At 41.7% G+C, this 19,621-nt stretch overlaps 1 protein-coding gene across 1 annotated transcript in view; it reads left to right on the top strand.

Moving 5' to 3' along the window:
• NR1I2 (nuclear receptor subfamily 1 group I member 2) overlaps positions 1 to 19,126 on the top strand; it is a 28,704-nt gene extending 9,578 nt beyond the window's left edge. The window contains exons 3-9 of the mRNA XM_072615750.1: positions 2,859 to 2,992; positions 6,345 to 6,532; positions 7,600 to 7,865; positions 10,882 to 11,021; positions 12,370 to 12,486; positions 13,627 to 13,732; positions 18,001 to 19,126. Of these exons, the coding sequence (XP_072471851.1) occupies positions 2,859 to 2,992; positions 6,345 to 6,532; positions 7,600 to 7,865; positions 10,882 to 11,021; positions 12,370 to 12,486; positions 13,627 to 13,732; positions 18,001 to 18,145 (1,096 nt within the window). The 3' untranslated portion in view covers positions 18,146 to 19,126. The remainder of the gene's footprint in view (positions 1 to 2,858; positions 2,993 to 6,344; positions 6,533 to 7,599; positions 7,866 to 10,881; positions 11,022 to 12,369; positions 12,487 to 13,626; positions 13,733 to 18,000) is intronic.
• The last annotated feature ends 495 nt before the right edge of the window (positions 19,127 to 19,621 follow it).

Genomic DNA, 19,621 nt, shown 5'->3' with positions numbered 1-19,621 from the left:
GAAGAATCTCTTTTCCCTACTCATATGCCCAGTGCTAGACAAAGGGAGAGAAGACTCTCTGTCTCCATAGAAACACTGTCTCCAGTGCCATCCTCATGCGGAGATGGAAGGCTGTTACTTAGCAACAATTGGGAAAGAGGGGAAGAAGGAAAGGAGCCTATCCTGAAGAAAAGAGCTTCTATAGCTAAAGAAATCTCTGATGGGCTTGGTCATAGAATACAGAGCAAGTTATTACAAAAATGCACCCATTTTCCTGAGTGGATGAAACTTATGTATCAAACAATGAATAAGTGAATTAAAAAATGTAAAATTTGTTCTTAATGAATAAACTGGCTGTTTTCTTCCCATTCTTATCTGGTTTTAGAGGAAAAGGAAATTGGTGGTAAGAGCTGAAATTATCCTTTTTTACCATCTTTGTTTTTTTTTTCCTACAAAATGTAAAAGATCAGTAGAGACAGAGGACACTATATAGACAAGACCTAGACTCAAGTCTGAGCGTTGCCATTTACTGTGTGACCTTGGACAAGTTGATCTTTTGACGGAAGGTGGTTTTTAAAAATGTTTATTGATATCTTTGATTTTTGTAACCTGGTCATTTCTGGATATAACACACCACTATTGCAAGCAGATAGCTAAGCAAAAAACAAAACAAAAACTTGGTTCAGTAATTCTATCTGGCCATGTGCAACATTCTACGTTTGTACTCACCCGCCTCTCTGCCAAGAGGGTGTTACCAAGACTGGTGATTACAATTACTCAGAAATAGTGATCTGTTCTTTTACTTTATTGCATACATCATATATGTTGTTCTCCTGGTTGTGGTTTTATCATTCTATATCAGTTTAAATAAGTCTTACCATATTTCTTTAGTCTCCATGTTTTCTTACCTTGCAATAATGGAAATTCATCTTTTATACGCTCTGCTTTGGAAGGAATGGGCTGCATTGGAAGGCAGGAAGTTCCTCCTCACTAGAGATCTTCTAGCAAGGACTAGATGACCATCTGTTAGGAATGTGATAGAAAAAATTCTTGTTCAGGTTAGACTTGAACTATTGCTCTGATGGTCTCTGAAGTTCCTTCTAACTGTGATTCTGAAATTTCCCTATTACTGCCTCTTGGATTTTGTTATCATTCAGTTATTATATAGAAATAAATGTTATTTTTGAAGCTTTATTTTGGAACCTATGACTTTGCTGAAGTTGGTTATCTCTGGGCATTGTTGCTGGTTTCCTAGAATTTTTCAAGTAAACCATCATATCAGTTAATAGGAATTCACTCTACTTTACTTATCATTATGCCTTTAATTTTTTTCTCATGTCTTATTGCTATTGCTAGCATTCCCAAAACTATATCAAATAATAGTGGGGAGAATGAGCATCCTTGCTTTACTCCTGTATTTATTGGGAAAGGTTCTAGTGTATCCCTATTGTGTACCATGTTAGATTTTGATTTTAAACATACTTTTTATGATATTAAAAAAGATCCTTCTGTGCCTATATTTTGTAGGGTTTTGCTTGTTTTTTCTTTGTATGTTTGTTTTTGAGTGTTTGAATTGGGTCTTGAAGGAAACCAGAGATCTCAAAAGATTCATGTGAGGTAGAAGTACATTCCTGGCTGTCTCAAGAACAGTCATTGTAAAGGTCAAGAGATAGGAGATGGAAAGTTGTTTGGGCAGAACAGCAAATCGGTCAGAATAACCAAGAAGCGTCACTGTAATGAAGTGTAAAGATAGGAGTAATATGTAAGAAAACTGGAAAGATGAGAAAGGGCCAGGTTGTGGAGATTTAAATGTCAAAAAGAGGAGTTTATATGCAATCCTAGGGTTAATAGGGAGCCACTGGGATTTATTGACCAGTGGGAGTAGGAAGGGAGGGTGGCATGACCACACTTGCATTTTAGGAAATCACTATAGTTTCAGGAAAATCACTTTGATGTCTATGTGGAGCATGGATAGAGTGGGGATAGAGGCATGAGTCAGAGAAACAGAATAGGAAATGATTGCAACAGTCTAGACAAGGGAATAAAGGCCTAAACTAGGGCAAACTAGAGTTGTAGCCATATGAGCAGAAAGATGTGAGGGATGTGAAGGTAGATATGATAAAATCTGGCAGCTGATTCCATATGTGGAGAGGAAGCTGAGAATTATACTAAGGCTACAAGTCTGGGTGACTGGAAGGATAATGTTATTCTCAGTGGTAACAGAGAAGTTCAGAAAAGGTCTAGGGATGTAGGAGAAAACAATGAGTTCTGATTTGGAAATGTTGAGTTTAGTGCATCTATGGGACATCCAGTTGGAAATGACCAATTGATGGTTGGTGAAGCAAGACTAAAGCTTAGAAGAGAAACTTGGACAGGACATGTAGATCTGGGAGTTAGGTGTATGTAGATGGTAATTTAATCATGTGAACTGGTGAGGTCATTAAACAGGAATGTATAGGGAGAGAAGAGAAAGTGGTTCAGGGCAAAAAGTTGGGGATACACTTATAGTTAGTGGTTATGGCAAGAATGATGACTCAGCACAGGAGACTGAGAAGTAATAAAACCACATTTCATCACTCTTGTGGAACCTACTTTCTTCCAAAATTCCTGTGAGGGCAAGGGTCAGACTCCTCTCTTAGTGGAATTATGCCAATAGTCAGGCTATCCTCTATGCCACTATCCATTTTCCTTTCCCTCAACTGTTTCTGCCATAGATGAAAATATTCCCAGTTAAGGCTCTGCTAAGGATGATGGCTCCCCCCAGCTAACCAGACCTTCCTGTAACCCAGAGCCCTTAAATATACCAATGGAATGAGCTCAAATTTGCTGTTCCAATCTGTTGCTAATCCTAATACCACCTTCTCTTTCTCTTTTGACAGGCGAGTGGTGAAACGTAATGTCCGGTTGAGATGCCCCTTCCGGAAGGGCACTTGTGTAATTAACCAGAAGACTCGGAAGCAGTGCCAGGCCTGCCGGCTTCGCAAGTGCCTGGATAGTGGAATGAAGAAGGAAAGTAAGTCCTAAAACTGATAAAGGAGTCTGTGCGTGTGTGTTGTGTGTATGTGTATGTGTGTGCATGTGTGTGTGTGCATGTGTGTGAGCATTTAAACAATAGTCACTATAAAACTTGTTCATGTATGTATATATACATAGACAGAGAGCACAGGTGTGAGTTGAATATGAAGGGATGATGTCTACAAATAAAATTAAGGGTTGAGAGAGGAATGTATTGGGAGAAAGAGAAAGGAAGAATTAGAATGGGATAAATTATCTCATAGAAAAGAGGCAAGAAAAAACTTTTACAGTGGAGGAGAAGGGGGAAGGTGAGGGGAAGCAAGTGAACCTTACTCTCATCAGAATTGGCTCAAAGAGGGAATAACATACACATTCAGTTGGGTATAGGAATTTATCTTATCCTACAAGAAAGTAGGAGGGGAAGGGGATAAAGAGTAGGAGAGGGGGTGATAGAAGGGAAGACAGATTAGGGGAGGTGTTAGTCAGAAACAAAACACATTTGAGGAGGGTTAGGGTGAAAAGAAAGAGAGAATAGAATAAATGGGGTGGGAAATAGGTTGGAAGGAAACATATTTAGTAATAGTAATAGTGAAAAAAATTTTGAAGCAAATTTTTCTGATAAAGGCCACATTTCTGAAACATATAGAGACTGAGTCAAATTTATAAAAATAAGAGCCATTCCCCAGTTGATAAAAGATCAAAAGATATGAACAGTTTTCAGATGAAATAATCAAAATTATTTCTAGATTTATGAAAAAATGCTCTAACTCACTATTGATTAGAGAAATGCAAATTAAAACAGTTCTGAAGAACTACCTCATATCTACTGGATTGGCTAATAGGATAGAAAAGGAAAGTGACAAATGTTGGAAGGGATGTGGGAAAAATGAGACATCAATATGCTGTTGGTGGAGTTGTGAACTGATTCAGCAGTTCTGTAAAGCAATTTGAAACTATGCCCAAAGAGCTATAAAATCATGCATACCCTTTGACCTAACAATATCACTTCTAAGTCTGTAACCCAAAAGAGATAAAAAAGCAAAAAGGAAAAGGACCTATATATACACAAATATTAATAGCAAATCTTTTGGGGGGCAAAGAATTGGAAATTGAGGGGATGCCTATCAATTGGGAAATGGATGAGCAAATTGTGGTATGTCATTATGGTAGAATGCTATTGTGCTATAAGAAATGATGAGTAGGATGCTCTCAGAAAAATCTGGAAATGCTTACATGACCTGATGCAAAGTGAAGAGTACTGTATACAAAGAAACAGCAATTTTGTGTGATGATTGACTGTGAATGACTTAGCTGTTCTCATCATACTAATCCAAGACCACTCTGAAGGACTTATGATGAAAAATGGTACCCATCCCCCGAGAAAGAACTGAGAGTGTCTGAAAACAGACTGAAACACACTTATGTTACTTTATTTTTCTTGAGGGTTTTTTTTTGGTCTATGTTTTCTGTCACAACATGACTATTATAGAAATGTTTTACATGACTACAGTTGTATAACCTATATCTAATTGCTTGCCTTCTCAATGGGAGAAAGGGGTGGGGAAGGAGGAAGGGAGTTAATTTGGAACCCAAAGTTTTAAAAAGGAATGTTAAAAATTGTTTTACATATAACTGGAGAAAAAATACTAACTATAGTGCAAAAAAAGAAAGAAAGCTACCTTTGCTGAATACACTTTGTGGGTCCGTATCCATTCACAACCATAGCCCACAAGCCCCTACCAATACGCTCATTTTTAGCAGGCCAACCAAAGAACATGTCCAGATAAAAAAAGATGTTTAGTCAAACAGCATAATAACATAAATGACAATAAAGATCTCCCACATATGTGTGAGGGTATACTCTCTCATAGGTTACCACACAACCAGTAGAGGTGTACACATGTTCAAGGAACACGTATGATGAAAGAACATGTACATGTAGCTGGGGGATCTACTCAACCTGACATGCCTCTAGAGAACATTGATGGTTAAAGACGTGATCAGGGAAGCTCATTTCTCCGACTGCTGTAGAGTCACTGACACCCCCTGGCGATGTCATCAAACTGTTTTCTGCTCTTTTTCTACCGGTCATTTCCACTGAGCTGTTCTCTGCCAGGCTTTCCCGCTGAGTTGCTGCAGCTGCTCTTTGCTACTTTCTACTGGCCATAAGTTGTAAGGTGGTTTCCTAGTTGACCTGCTACCCTCTGCAGGTTTTCAGTTGTGTGACAGGTTTTTTTTCAGCTTCTTGCTCTGTTGTCATTACTGGGGCTATTGTCATGAATCTTCTTCTCCCCAGAGATAATCTTTAGCTCTTTTGTGATATGGACCCCAATTATATCCAGTCATTTAGCTCAAGAAATCTTTAGAAATATTGTCTTTTGAACACCATTTATTCTGTTGCTGCACAATGCCCCTGAATTTAGATTTTCATATTAGTTATGGTCTAAAATTCCTTCTAACTCCTATCATGTCCCTTGGTTGCTGAGAACCCTTCAAATCATCTCAGTGACTCCACTTAGCAAAACTGCGAAGGAGTTGGATGAAACTGAGGTGAGATTCCTTTCTGCTGTTCCCTATCCCAATACCCTTGGCTACTATGCAAATCAATTTGAGATCAAGGCTGGTGGGGCCATGATCTTTGCCCTGTTTTCCACTAGCAACCAAGTTTGCTGAGCTTCCAACAGAGTTAGTCAATCAACAAATATTTATTAAACATTTATTATGTGCAAAACACCATGCTAGGCGCTAAAGCACTCTGAATATATCAACTTGTGGCCCCAATGCAGTGCAGACCCAATAGATCTGGGCTCAGCAGACAATGGCCAAGGTCCATAGTCTTGAAGAATCAAGGCATAAGTTTGGGTAGGGAGCAACTCATGCCTCCCTTTGCTGGGCCATTATGGGCCTGTACTGAGAACTTTGGGACTCAGAAAAATATTGGTGGAAGTTCTTAGCAATCAACATTTCTGTGACCGTGGTGATTCAGAGTAGAGAGTGCTTCCAAGCTAGAAACTAATGGAGGAACTCCCTTGCCCTCTTCTCTTGCTGTAAGTAGGCCTAGCTAGACCCTCTTCTCTTCAATTGCCACCCCAAACTCATCACTACCTATAGCTCCCTCTAGTTCAGATAGTAATGCAAATTAGATTTTCTCCTATGGAATCCACAGTCTTTCTGAATTTAGAGGAGGATGAGCTGGTGATAATATGAGCTTAGCACATGCTAGCTGGGATGGCCTGGGGAAGGGGGAATGATCCTGAGCTCAGGAGCTGAGAGCATTTGCTCCTGGTGGTATTCAAGGGTTAAGGGAATAGATTTTCCCTAAGCCAGCTCCTCTCCTCCACTTTGTGCAGTGATCATGTCTGATGCAGCGGTGGAGCAGAGGAGAGCCCTGATCAAGAGAAAGAAGAGAGAACAGTTGGAGACTCAGACTCTGGAAGTCAAGGGGTTAACAGAAGAGCAGCAGAAGATGATCCTGGAGCTCCTGGATGCTCAGAAGAAAACCTTCGATGCCACATTTTCCCATTTCAAAAATTTCTTGGTAGGAGAATTAAGCAGTTAGTGCTTCAGAAGCACAACCTTCATGGTACTATCAGCAAACCTTGTTTCTCATTGCCCCACCCCCAACCTAAGGCAAGAGATATGGAATTGGGTCTAAGGTTTAAATGAAGTGCAAACCAAAAGACACCCCATTCCCCCTCCTCCCTTAGGGTTATGGGCATGTGATGTGCTTAATGTACTGTCAGGCTTCTCTATACCTGTAAGTTTGAGTAGTCACAGGCTTCTCAATGGGTTGTTTCTTGCTCTGAGACCATGGCCAAGTATGGTCCAGAGTGATAGCCCCATGTTCCAAAGCTCATCACCTTGTCCCACTGTGGGGGCTAAGAAATGAGAAGTAAAGAGATCTTGGAGACTATGGGCATAATCCAATCTCCTCATTTTACAGATGATGAAAATGAGGCTCAAAAACATAAAGTAATAATGATGATGACGATGATGATGATAACTAGTACTTACTAGTTATTTACTAGTAATAACTAGTATTATTATGCTTTAAGACTTGGAAAGCATTTTCATGTGTTATCTCATTTGATTCATACAATAATCCTGGGAGGCAGATGCTATTATTATTCCCATTTTACAGATGAAGAAATTGAGGTAGTCAAAGGTTGACCTCCTTAGGATCACACAGCTAGTACATGTCTGAGGGTGGTTTTGTACTCAGGTCTTCCTGATTCCAAGTCATCTAGTTGCCCATATAGGTAGCTATTAGCTACTAGGATTCAATCCCAGGTTTCCTGATTCTCAGTCAAAAACACTTTGGACTGCACCATGCTATCTTTTTTCCTACACAGAAATATCTTCATACAGTATGCCTGCAGAGATGTGCAATATGTGTATACCCATCTAGAGTCATCTTTGTACTAGCAGCTGACATTCGATGTGGTTGGTATATTTCTGTGTAATGTGACTGATGGGCATAAATGTCCTTGCTTTTTTTCCCTCTGCTTCCTCTCCTTCCTTCCCTTCCATTCCCTTCCCTTCCCTTCCTTTCCTGTCCCTTCCTTTTCTTTCTCTTCTCTTCTACTGTAATGATTTGTTTCCCAGATACCTGAAGTGCAGAACGGTGACCCTGAGATTCCCAAGTCCATTGGTAGTTCAGAGGAAGAAGCTGCCAGGTTGAACAGAATCACCAAAGAGCTCTGCCCGATCTCTCTGCGGCTACAGGGTGAAGATGGCAGCATTTGGAACTACAGTCCCTTAAATGATATATCAGGGAAAATGATTATTTTCTTTTTGCCGCACATGGCCAACACATCAACTTACGTGTTTAAAGGCATCATCAATTTTGCCAAAGTCCTCTCCTGCTTCCGGTAGGATATGGAGATATGTCAGAGAAAGATGTTATAGGAAGGGGCAAAAGATGGCATCAGTCAGGTGGTCAACAAAGCACTATATGTCAAGTACCATGGGACTATGCTAAGTGCTAGAGAAATTAATGAGGGCAGAAATTAAAGGACTCTAAGGTAGGTCTTCCTTCCTCTGAATGTGGATGAGATATCAGTATCCTCAAGGTTCTCTACTTAACTTTTGGCCAGCCAAGATTCAGGTTTTTCCCATGAAGACGAAGGAAACTTGTGATCATTTTGAGTCATTTTGTGTCATTTTGAGAGTAGAAGAGATTTGAAAGGGAGCTTTGAGCAGAGTGGCTCCCATCCCTAAGGGGAGGTTGGGAAGACTGCGCTAAGGAGTGTTGATTACCCAGCATTGAGCAACCTACCCTCAGGTGTCCTAAATTCCTCTGATCTTGCAACCAGCACACCATTTAACTTCTCTAGTCAGTCAATGGCTGGGGGCATGAGGAAAGGGAGGTGACCACTCCCTGATCATACAGGTGAGACTAAGTCCTCAAATGGTAAGTGACTTCCCCAAAGTCACACAGGGAGTAAGTAGCAGAGTTAGGATTGGAATCCAGGTCTTCCAATTCCATATCCAGGACTCCATTGCCAGTAATGGAGGCAATGACCTCCTAAACATGGAATGAACCTCAGAGACCCTTCAACAGTTTGCTTGGGAGTGATGAGAACCTGGGGGTCACTTTCCACCATTGTTGGGGGGGATACTGTGTTTGGCAATGGAGGTTAAGGCTATGGGTGGCTGCTTGATTTCCTTTTCCTTGAATGGCAGGTCTTGGGTTCTTGGGTAAGAAAACATATATGTCCTTTTGGAATTGAATGGAAAAGGCTTTGACTTTAATAGCAGAATAGAAACAATTCTACTGAGATTAATCCATTTCCTATCCTGTCCCATAAATGCACTTATTAGGTCCCTTGTCACTGTTTGGGGCACCCATGGGCAACAGGTTATGTACATATCTGTGCCTAGTGGTCAGGGACACAGATGGATCAGTGGGGAAATGGAAGCTCCCTTGAATTGTGCTCCTTTGGTGGTCTGGGAATTTTTCCCTATTGTTGATTTGCTTCTGCCAAGGCTATTGGAGACAAAAGGAGACTAGGCTGAGTTGAGCTGGTCTAGACTTGCTCCCTGTGTTCCTACTCTCATTCTTTGTCTAGTTTCCTCAAACATATGCTCAGAAAGGATTGGGAGATGAGAATCCCTGCTCAGTGAATGGGGAGCTGGTTGGACAATATACTAGGCTGTTAAAAGGAAAGGGACATGGAGAGAAATGCCACAGTGATACCAGCAATTTCCTTTGTTAAGCATAGTCTCTACATCAGAGAGCCACATAAGCTATGTCTGCATAGCCCTACTGAATCAACCACAATTTTGACTGAATTGACAAAGGTGAGCTAGTTTGACTGATTTCCCTCCCTATGGATTTAGTAGTTGCTTGGCACTACATAATGCAAGCCAAGGTGGCAGTGAGTTGCCAGTCATTAAAAAACCTCATACAGAAGCTCCATGATCATTTGATGGGGATACTGTAGAAAAGAACTGGACAAAATGACCTCTGAGGGCCCTTCCAACTCTGAGAACCAATGTCCAAAGACCATTGCTACTGGAGGGCTGGACTTGACCCAGAGATTCAGCAGACTTCGAGCTGAAGGACATCATTAGAACCCTGAGTCAGGATCTGAACCAGAAGAAATTTCAGGAGCTTCCAGACTGACCTAGAGTTCCCTCCCCAGATTCCCCCTTCCATACCTCCCCCTTCACTCCAGAATGTAGTTTCTTGACATGTTTAGGACCTTCCAAAATAGAAGTGACCTTGGTCAAGGAACAGATTCTCCAAAGGACCCTTGATTTGTAAGTTCAAAGTGGCTTGGCGGTTCATCTTCACACCCCAGAGTTCAAGAACTGGTGACACAATGGACAGTCCTTTATTACTTCCCCAATCTATAAATGGAGTGGTGCCTCAAATGACAGTCAGTATGGTTAATGGAAGGGCAATGCTCCAGTGAAAATTTGATGTCAAGAGAAGATATTATAGAGGAAGGATTCTAGAATGTATCCTCTACCTCTTAAAGCATTCTGACAGGGTGTATCCTCTCTCCCCTTTCAGGAGTAGTGAGAAAGGGACACTGACCTTTTTCAGGGTAGCCCCACATAGAGTTACAAAAGACCTCCTTTATTCTTAGGTGGCCGAGCCATTTGACCTCCTCTCCCCAGCTATACAATCTTCTGATCAACTCTGGACTAACTCTGAGAAGCTTATTCCTGGGATAAGCTATTGCCACAGCCCCCCAAAGAACTGATGTCAGTCACTGATGAAAGCCTGTGTCATTGGGAACAGCCATTTAGTTTAGAAAGGAGAAAATGATTGATAGAGTAACAAGAACAATAGCTACTATTTACATGGTACTTAAGATGTGCCAGGCACTGTACTAAGACTTTACAGTTATTATTTCATTTGTTCCTCACAATAATCCTGGGAGATAGGGCTATTATCCTCATTTTATGGTTGAGGAAACTGAGGCAGACAGAGATTAAGTCACTTGCCCAGGGTCACACAGCTACTAAGTGTGTAAGATCAAATTTGAATTCAGATCTTCCTGACTCCAGACCCAGGGCTCTATCCATTGAGCCACCTAGCTGGAGTAGGAAGGGCACTGTACAGTATGAAAAGGGTTTAATTACTCAGTAAGCAATTGCTTCTGGATTATAAATTTGTAAATTCAGTTTGGGTAACTCGGTACTCCGTACACAGCAGATGTTAAGAAATGTTTTATATTATATAGTACCTTGTATAAGCCTCTAGGTTCTATAGCAGATACAAAAAAGTATAAACCACAAACTACCCTCAAAGAGTCTACAATCTAGCTGGACATATTAAGGGTAAACCCATAACCATAAGAATATCTGATGTTTTTTTCAGCATCACTTACATTTCATCAGTTAATGGGCTACTTTCTCCTTCCTTTCTCTCAGAGAATTGTCTATTGAGGACCAGATTTCTCTGTTGAAAGGGGCCATGATTGAGCTGTGCCTACTGCGCAACAACAAGGTGTTCAACGCAGAGACTGGAAGCTGGGATTTTGGTCGATTTTCCTACTACGTGGGTGATCCAGGCACGTGATTGATTTTACTCCTATCATTCCATGAGAACAGAGCCAGAATTAGCTATTTTTGCTCTCAGGGCAGGTAGCAGCAAAATATGATTGGGGCCAGCAGTAGGAAATGCACTCTCAAATGCTGATGGAGAGATAGCTAGAGGGTGTGGGGAGTGGACGTCAGGTGGTGGGATAGCTCCCCTGGGCTACAGCTATCAGTCATGCCTTCCACAGCCAGAGGTGTGCTGGAGAAGGCTCAAACTCAAAAGCCCGTTGTTAAATTATCAGTGTGAAAATTTACACTTTGGAAATTGGCAAATGTTACACATTAAGTAAGGCTTAATTTATTGTCTCGTTGATTGGCTAGACTTCTTTGGAGAAAATGTTGGTAATGCAGACTAAATTAAAAGTGTACCAGGGGTATTTTTTTTCCTTCTGGAGAGCTGGTTGTTTAAAATTTGTCAGCAGTGAACTCCATAGCTTCCTATTTCAATTATTCTTATTAAGTAAGTGTTAAGTTTAGTTGTTTTTACACTGATGAAGGGTTGCAAATGCTTATGGGATCACAGATTGAAGGGACCTCAGCATCTATCTGAGGTTGTCTACCTCTCTTCTTTTGTGGATGACAGAACTGAAGCTAGGGAGGTTGTGACTTTCCCAAGGTCACGTAAGCAGTGAGCATCATCATAAGTAGAATTTGAACTCAGCTCCTCTAAATCCAAATTAATGCCAGTCAGCACCCTCTACGTTTTTGTACCCAGGGTGAAAAATGCCTTTTGCCTCATCTTCATGCCTTACAACTTTACATGAGCTCACCTAACTGACCTCTCTGGCTTTCTTAAAGCCCCAACTAAAATCTCCCCTTTCCCAACTCCTCTTAATACCAGTGCCTTCCTTCTGTTCATTATTCCCTATTTATTCTGTACATGGTTTGTTTGCATATATCTGTTTGTATATTGTCTTCCACCATTCAATTGTAAGCTCCTTGAAGCCTGGAACTGTCTTTGGACCTTGTGTTTTTGTATCCCTGGCACCTAACACAGTGCCTGGCACATAGTAGGCACTGAATGACTGTTTATTGACTGACTGGCCCCATTCCCAGAGAACCTGAAAAGGTTGAAGAGGGAGAGGAAGAGATGTATGGAGTGGAAGGAAAGGGGCTCACAATCCCCAGTGTCAAAGTCTCGGACAAAGAAGGTCCTCCTCTGGAGAGATATTGTGAGAGTCTGGACTCTCTGAGAAGCCTGTTCTTGGAAATCAGGCTCACTCAGTCGCATGGTCAGGGCTGCTACTTGTGGAGGGTTGCATGTTGGAGAGCCCACACACCTACCTTGGCTGACAGCTACTCTCTTCCTGGATTCTGCAGAGAGCTTGCAGCACTGTCTTCTGGCTCCTGTGCTGAAATTACACTACATGTTGAAGAAGCTGAAGCTACATGATGAAGAGTACGTGCTGATGCAGGCCATCTCCCTTTTCTCCCCAGGTATGGCAACCAGGTCTGCTCCCTGCCTTCAGCCTCAACCCCGACAAACTCTGAGGCATGTTCACACTGGGAGAAACTCCCATGGTACCCTTCAGTGGAAGGTCCTGTACGCCTACCACCTGGGAGTCCTCTCGTCTCTGTCTTTAGTCTACTTCTGTCTCTCCCTCTCTCTATCTACACACAGATTGTATATTGTATAAAATAAACACCAACGTATATATACATTTATAATAGTTAGGATTGCCTTTGTCTCTCTCCTCCCTCTCTCTCCCTCTTCCTCTGTCTCTTGATATATATCTGTATAGATGGATATATAAATATAGATATTATATATGTATGTGTGTAAACATATATACATGTATATATGAGACAGGCAATCTTGTTATATGTTAGTTAGTACTAAGCATCTTCCTCTCCTCTCTCTGTCTCTCTTTCTCTCTCCCTCTTCTTCCTCTCTTTCTCCATTTCTTAATATGGATATATAGATATAGACCTCTATAGAAAGATCTATATAGACACAAATATAGATATTATATATGTATATATGTGTAAATATATACACACATATACATACATACATATATATGTATATGAGACAGGCAGTCCTATTATACGTTAGTTAGGACTAAGTGTCTTCCTCTTTTTCTCTTCTCTCTCTCTCTTTCTCTCTCCATATGTATATGTATATACACATAGAAACACCAGAGACATACACATGTTTTTATACAAAATATTTAAGACTGTCTCTTCTCTGTCATCTCTAACATACATACACACATCTTATACAACTGTAGATTGCCTCTATCAGAGCCCCCAAAATCATACAGCCATGGTGTTGTGCCTCCCTGTAATCCCCACGTGTGCACAAGGAAGTATACTGTGCTTGGATTTTCAGGGGGAGGGCTCCCCAGGAGAGGGGATGAAGAGAAGTCCCCTTTCCCTCAAATAAAGATCTGTGGCAAAGTCAGAGGGTGATTGGAAGCACAGTCTGCAGCTCTCTCTCTTTTTACATGAATATCAAAGCCCATGCTTTCATGAGACAAAATCATGCTAGGGTGAAAGGTGCTGAGCTTGGGGAAGAAGAGCAGTTTCTCCATCTTAGCACCCCAGGGATTTCCCTCGCTCCTGCTCTTTCCTTAGATCGACCAGGTGTGGTCCAGCATTGGGTTGTGGATCAGCTGCAGCAGAGATTTACCATGACACTGAAAGCCTACATAGAATGCAAGCGGCCTCAGCCTGAGAACCGGTGAGTGAAGGCGGTCAGGTGCTGCCTCCCAGCAGAAAAGGCCCCCAGAGTGAATGTCTCGGCTTCATTCCAGGATAATGTGTTCATTCACAGATTCACATTGGATAATGTTCTCCATGTCTATGAGAGAAGGTTACTAGGGACTGACTGGGAGAAATCCATCAAACAGAAAACATTTATTAAACACTTACTATGTGCCTGGCACCGTATTGGGCACTGCAAACACATGTAATGGAATGAAACAATCCCTGCTTCCAAACAGGGGCTGCAACTAGTACATAATATAAGTAAATCCAGAATAAATGCAAAGTAATTAAATACCAGGTAGTTTGGGAGGGACTTTGGCAGTCGTGTAGGACAGGCTGGAGTTGGGGGAGACTGGGGGCATGGAGACCAATAAAGGAGGATGCTGCACAAACCCAGGCAAGAAGTGATGAGAGCTTGCACTGAAGTAAGAACTACGTGAGTGAAAAGAATAGGCAGGGTGTGAGAGTTTCTTCTTGATTCTCCTGGTCGTCTGACCGCTCCTTTTTAGACTCCATTGCTGGTCAGACAGGGACCAGAAATGGTGATCCAGGCCATGCCTGCTCCCTGGGGATGCCCCCAAGGCATTTTCTGAGGTTCTCTTCTTTCTCCTCTATGCTATTTCTCTTGGTGATCTTATCGGCAACCAGGGATTCAACTGTTGTCTCCATGCTAACGATTTTCTGATTTATTTATCCGGCCCTAAACTCTCTCCAAAACTTCCAGACAGCATCTCAAACTAGATATCCCATGGACATCTCAAATTCTCCATATCCCAAACCAAACTTGCCATCTCTCCCTTCAAACCCTCCCCTCTTCCTGACTTTCCTATTGCTATTCAGGGTACCACACGGTCTTGCAGGCTCTCAGACTAAGCGTAATCCCCAACTCCTCATTCCCCCTTGCCACCCCTATCCAGTCTACTGCCAAATCCTGTTGATTTTACTTTTGCAAAATTGTTCATCTTGGACCCTTGTCTCCTCTGACATGGCCATCTCCCTGCAAGCCCTCGTCACCTCATGCCTAGACTATTGTGAAAGCCTGCTGGTGGGTCTGCCTGCCTCCCATCTTCCTCAAATCCAGTTCATCCTCCACTCAGCTTCCTAAAACACATATCTGACCATGTTACACTCCCTCCTCAATAAACTCCAACGATTCCCTACTGCCTCTAGCATCAAATCTAAATTCCTTTGTCATTCAGAGCCCTCAGAACTTCCAGAGTACTCTCCTACCTTTCCAGCATTCTTCTACATTACTCCCATGTACTCTCCAATCCAGTGACACTTGCTGTTCCTTGCCAAAGGCACTAGACCTCTTGACTCCAGGCATTTTCTCCACGTCTAGACTACTCTCCCTTGTTATTTCTGCCTCCTGGTTTCCCTGACTTTCTTTAAGTACTGGCTAAAAATCTCACTTTCTGTAGGAAGTCTTTCCTGATTCCCCTCCCTAATGCTAGTACCTTCTCTCTGTAGATTACCTCCAATTTACCCTTTATTTAACAAACATACACACACTACATGTACATTCCTGTTTTTATTTAGTTATTTGACTGTTGTCTCTCCCATTAGACATCTTTTGCCGTTCTTTGTATCCCCAATAAGACGGTGCCTGACATAGTAGGTGTTTAATAAATCTTTAGTAACTGGCTGACTATTAGGAACCAAGGGAGTTGTAAGAATTGAGGGAGCTGAGCAAGGAATGGAGGATTTATGTCTGTTAGCGTGTGGGTATGTTGCTACTTATGCACCAGGAACAAGGAAAAGACTCTGATTTGCCTATCCCCAGGCTTCTCTTATTTCTCTTTTACTCATGTAATACTGAACAAGACTATCCTGGGATCTTGTAGAAGATGGAAACTGGAAACAATTGGCTGAGTAGTGACTGTGGAGACATGGAATCAAATATAGTTCTCTGGCATAGACAACCCTAATGGGATGAAAATATTGGATAACCACTGGTGTAAGGTTCCTTAGTCAGGTCCACATGTATTAGATAGGGGTAGTATGGTATAGTGGATAGAGCACCAGACTTGGAACAATGAAGACCTGGGTTCATATTTTGCCTTAGACACTAGCTGTGTAACCTTGGGCAAGGCACTGAACTTCTCCAGAGTGTCCTCATCTATAAAAATCAGAGGATTGGACTCCATGACCTCTAAATCTGTAATCCTATTGGATATCTTTTGGAGGTGACTCTAACACCAACACTCTCAATTCAGGTTTGATGTTGGGAGGAAATGAAAGACTAAAAAGTAGTTAAATGGTTAACAAAATGAAGTTAACTCTGACCTAACATTTCACCCCTCCCCCCATGGAAATGTTTTGGTCATCAGTGGTAAAGGACATGGTGACTGATTCAAGTGGTCTTTGGAAATCTGCCCAGTTCCATGCCTCTAGATTCCAATTGGGGATTTTATGCCCTTAAATGATCAGATACCAACAAAACTGGGTCCATTTGGGTCCCATGGGCAGCTTTGTCTTCTTTTTATGTAAAGCCTCCTCATGCTGTGAGTGGGAGGAAAGAAAGTGCCTCAGTCTTATCACAATGTGCCAAATGCTAAAGGCATGGAGCCTCTACTAGCTATCCAAGTCCTCAAGCCATACCAAGCTATAGCAATGCCTATTACATTCTCAGCACTGTACTAGGTGCCATAGAAGACATAGACAAAGAAGCTTGCCATTAAGAAGCTTATATATACTCTTGTTGGAGAGATAAAACTAACATAAAAAAAAGAAGCAACATAAGATGATAAGTGTAAATTGTGTGGTCTAGACATTAAATCCTGTGGAAGGTCAGGGGCAGGAAGGTCCGTAAGGCATAGAGTGGTCAGGAAATGTGTCCTGGTCTATTTTGGAAGATGCAGAGGAGCTAGCTGGGCAGTAAAGAGAGGAGGAGGAATTTCAGGTAGAAGAATGAAGAACAAAGATACAGAAGTCAAGAAATGTTGGGACATATGAGTGCTGCTTGTTTCTGGAGCAGAGGGTGCATGTTGGGAAACAGTGGTAGAGCTAGGGTAGGGCAAGATATGAAGGCCCCTAAAGTCAAATGGAAGAGTTTAGATTTTATGTGTTAGGAAATAGGGAACTACTGGAGTTTCTGTGTCTCATCACGGCATGGAAGTCATTTGGGACTCTTGGAAGTTGAGAGAGGGGAATGTAGCCTTGGCCAAGCCGTATTACATTGGAAGAGGTCCAATAATGGATTGACTATATGCTTGCCTTTCGTGGACCAGCCTTACTCATCACCAGAGGCATGGCCACAGCAATTCATGTAACTTCACTAAAATGAAGATGAGTTAAGACCTGCATTTGTGGTGGGTCTCTTTACACAGATGAAATCACACATTCTGGAAATATTGAATTATGGAATTTTACTCTTAACTTAGTAGATTGTCAAATGCCAGTAATATATCATAGGATCATAGAGTTAGAACCAGTAGGGACCTTAGAGGCTGTGTCCAACCCCTTCATTTCCCAGGTGGAAAAACTGAGGCCAAAAGTGGTTTAAGTGACTTGCCAAGGAACAAACAGCTAGTAAGTATTTGAAGTGGGATTGAACCCAACACTTCTTGACTTCAAGCTCAGTGCTCTCTGTTCATTGTACTATGTTTCCTCTCCTGTCTGACTCTGTTGACCAGGCTTGATTCAGCTCCTAGAAACAAGCCATGTCTAGGTTAGGTTAGTGCTTACCATGGATGTCCTATGGGCTGGACTTCGGCTATTGCTCTAAGCTTAAAGAGTCTTAATCATCTTTTATTTTATTGTATTATGTTATGGAAATGCTTGTTTTGTTCCATAAACTAAAAATAAAATAAACTTTAAAAAAAACAGAGTCTACCTGGGCTTATCCTGAAGGAAAGGATGAGGGAGCTCTCAGAAGTTGAGTCCTGATTTTTGATCCCTACTGTCTTGCCCTATTACAACCTGCATGGGGTAGTTCAGTAATGAGCAACAGGAAGAATTGTACAGACACTCAACTATAATCAGCAGCTTTTTATCCAATGACTCTTGACTGTTACTTAGAGAAATGAAACCATCCTCTTTAATATGTGTTCCCCATCCCCAATCTACCTTCAAGGGCACCAAGGCACCATTGGACCCTAAGACAAAGGATGAGGGTGGGATGCAGAAGGAGAAACCAATCATAAATTCCACAGCATTTCCTAATTTTTTCATCTATGCCCTCTTTTTCCCTTCCCCTTTGTCCCCTCTCTTCCTTTCCCTGCCCCCCTGCCTACCCTACAGTTTCTTGTTTCTGAAGATCATAGCCATCCTCACAGAGCTCCGGAGCATCAATGCCCAGCACACCAAGCAACTGCTGAAAATTGAAGACCTCCACTCCTTTGCTACCCCACTCATGCGGGAGTTATTTAACATAATGGATAGCTGAACAGTCAGCTCACTCTGAAGGCTGTCTAGCACCAAGCAGTCAGGATACTTCCAACAACAGCAATGCCTCTGGTTGTCAGTCCTTGGATGGACGGAAGTCAGCATGAATCGATATTACTCTATGATCTGACCTGTGGGGTCCAGCCTTAACTTCTTGGATTTGTCCTAGACCTTCAGTCCTTTCAGGACTCACTCTCATCTGACTTTCCTGGAGTAAAGTGATTGTTCTCTGAGGTATCACTTCATACCTATCAGATTGGCTAATATAACAGAAAAGAAAAATGACAAATGTTGGAGAAGATGTGGAAAAATTAGAACACTAATGAATTGTTATGGAGCTCTAAATTGATCCAACCATTCTGGAGAGCAATTCGAAACTATGCCCAAAGTTCTATAAAACTGTGCATATCCTTTGATCCATCAGTACTAGGTCTGTATCCCAAAGAGATCATAGAATAGGGAAAAGGACTCACATGTACAAAAATATTTATAACAGCTCTTTTGGTAGTGACAAAGAATAGGAAACTGAGAGGATGCCCATCAACTGGAGAATGGCTGAACAAGTTGTGGTATATGGATGTAATGAAATGCTATTGTGTTATATGAAATGATGGGGAGGTAGATTTCAGAAAAACTTGGAAAGACTTACATGAACTGATGCTGAGTGAAGTGAGCAGAACCAGGAGAACATTGTACACAGTAACAGCCACACTGTGCGATGATTGACTTTGATAGACTTAGGTCCTCTCATCTATGCAAGGATCTAAGATAACTCCAAAAGACTCATGATGGAAAATGCTGTCCACATCTAGAGAAAGAACTCTGAATGCAGATCAAAGCACACTATTTTCACTTCTTTTGCTTTTTCTCATGGTATTTCCCTTTTGTTCTGTTTCTTCTTTCACAACATGACTAATATGGAAATATATCTAATATGATTGTACATTTAAAAAAAAAGAAAAAAGTGATTGTTTTCCCTTCAGTTTGTACCTCTGCCTCATCCTTCATTTGGAGATACTGAAGCAGTTGGCCTAGCAACTCCCTGCCTTATGGGTGCTGCAGTAGGAAAATTTTTCCCCGGACAAGATGCTGCTGGTCCAGGGATGGAATTCCAGTGAGATATGATGGGGGTGCCCTATGAGGAAGGGCTGGGCAGACTCAGAGCTCAGGTTTTTGTCTGTGGAGCTACATCTCTACCTATGTTCATTGGTACCTCATCCATTGCTTCCTCTACACTTGCTCCTACTTCTTGCTATATAAACCCAGCCTTCACCTTCTGCCACCTACTTGTTCAGATTACTCCACATCTATTCTGCATGTGAGCTCCTTGATATGTGTGCGTAGGTGTGTGTGTGTGTCTGTGTGTGTGTGTCTGTGTGTGTCTGTGTGTATGCACTCCTGACTGTCTCTATGAGAATAATAAAAAAAGATTGATTTCTCCTAGTAGATACCCATCTTCCTGCCACATGTCAGGGAG

The sequence above is a fragment of the Notamacropus eugenii genome, chromosome 5, assembly GCF_028372415.1.
Source record: "Notamacropus eugenii isolate mMacEug1 chromosome 5, mMacEug1.pri_v2, whole genome shotgun sequence".
Taxonomy (NCBI): Eukaryota; Metazoa; Chordata; class Mammalia; order Diprotodontia; family Macropodidae; genus Notamacropus; species Notamacropus eugenii.
Note: the sequence above shows the minus strand (reverse complement) of the source record. Positions and strands in the feature narration are given on the sequence as shown.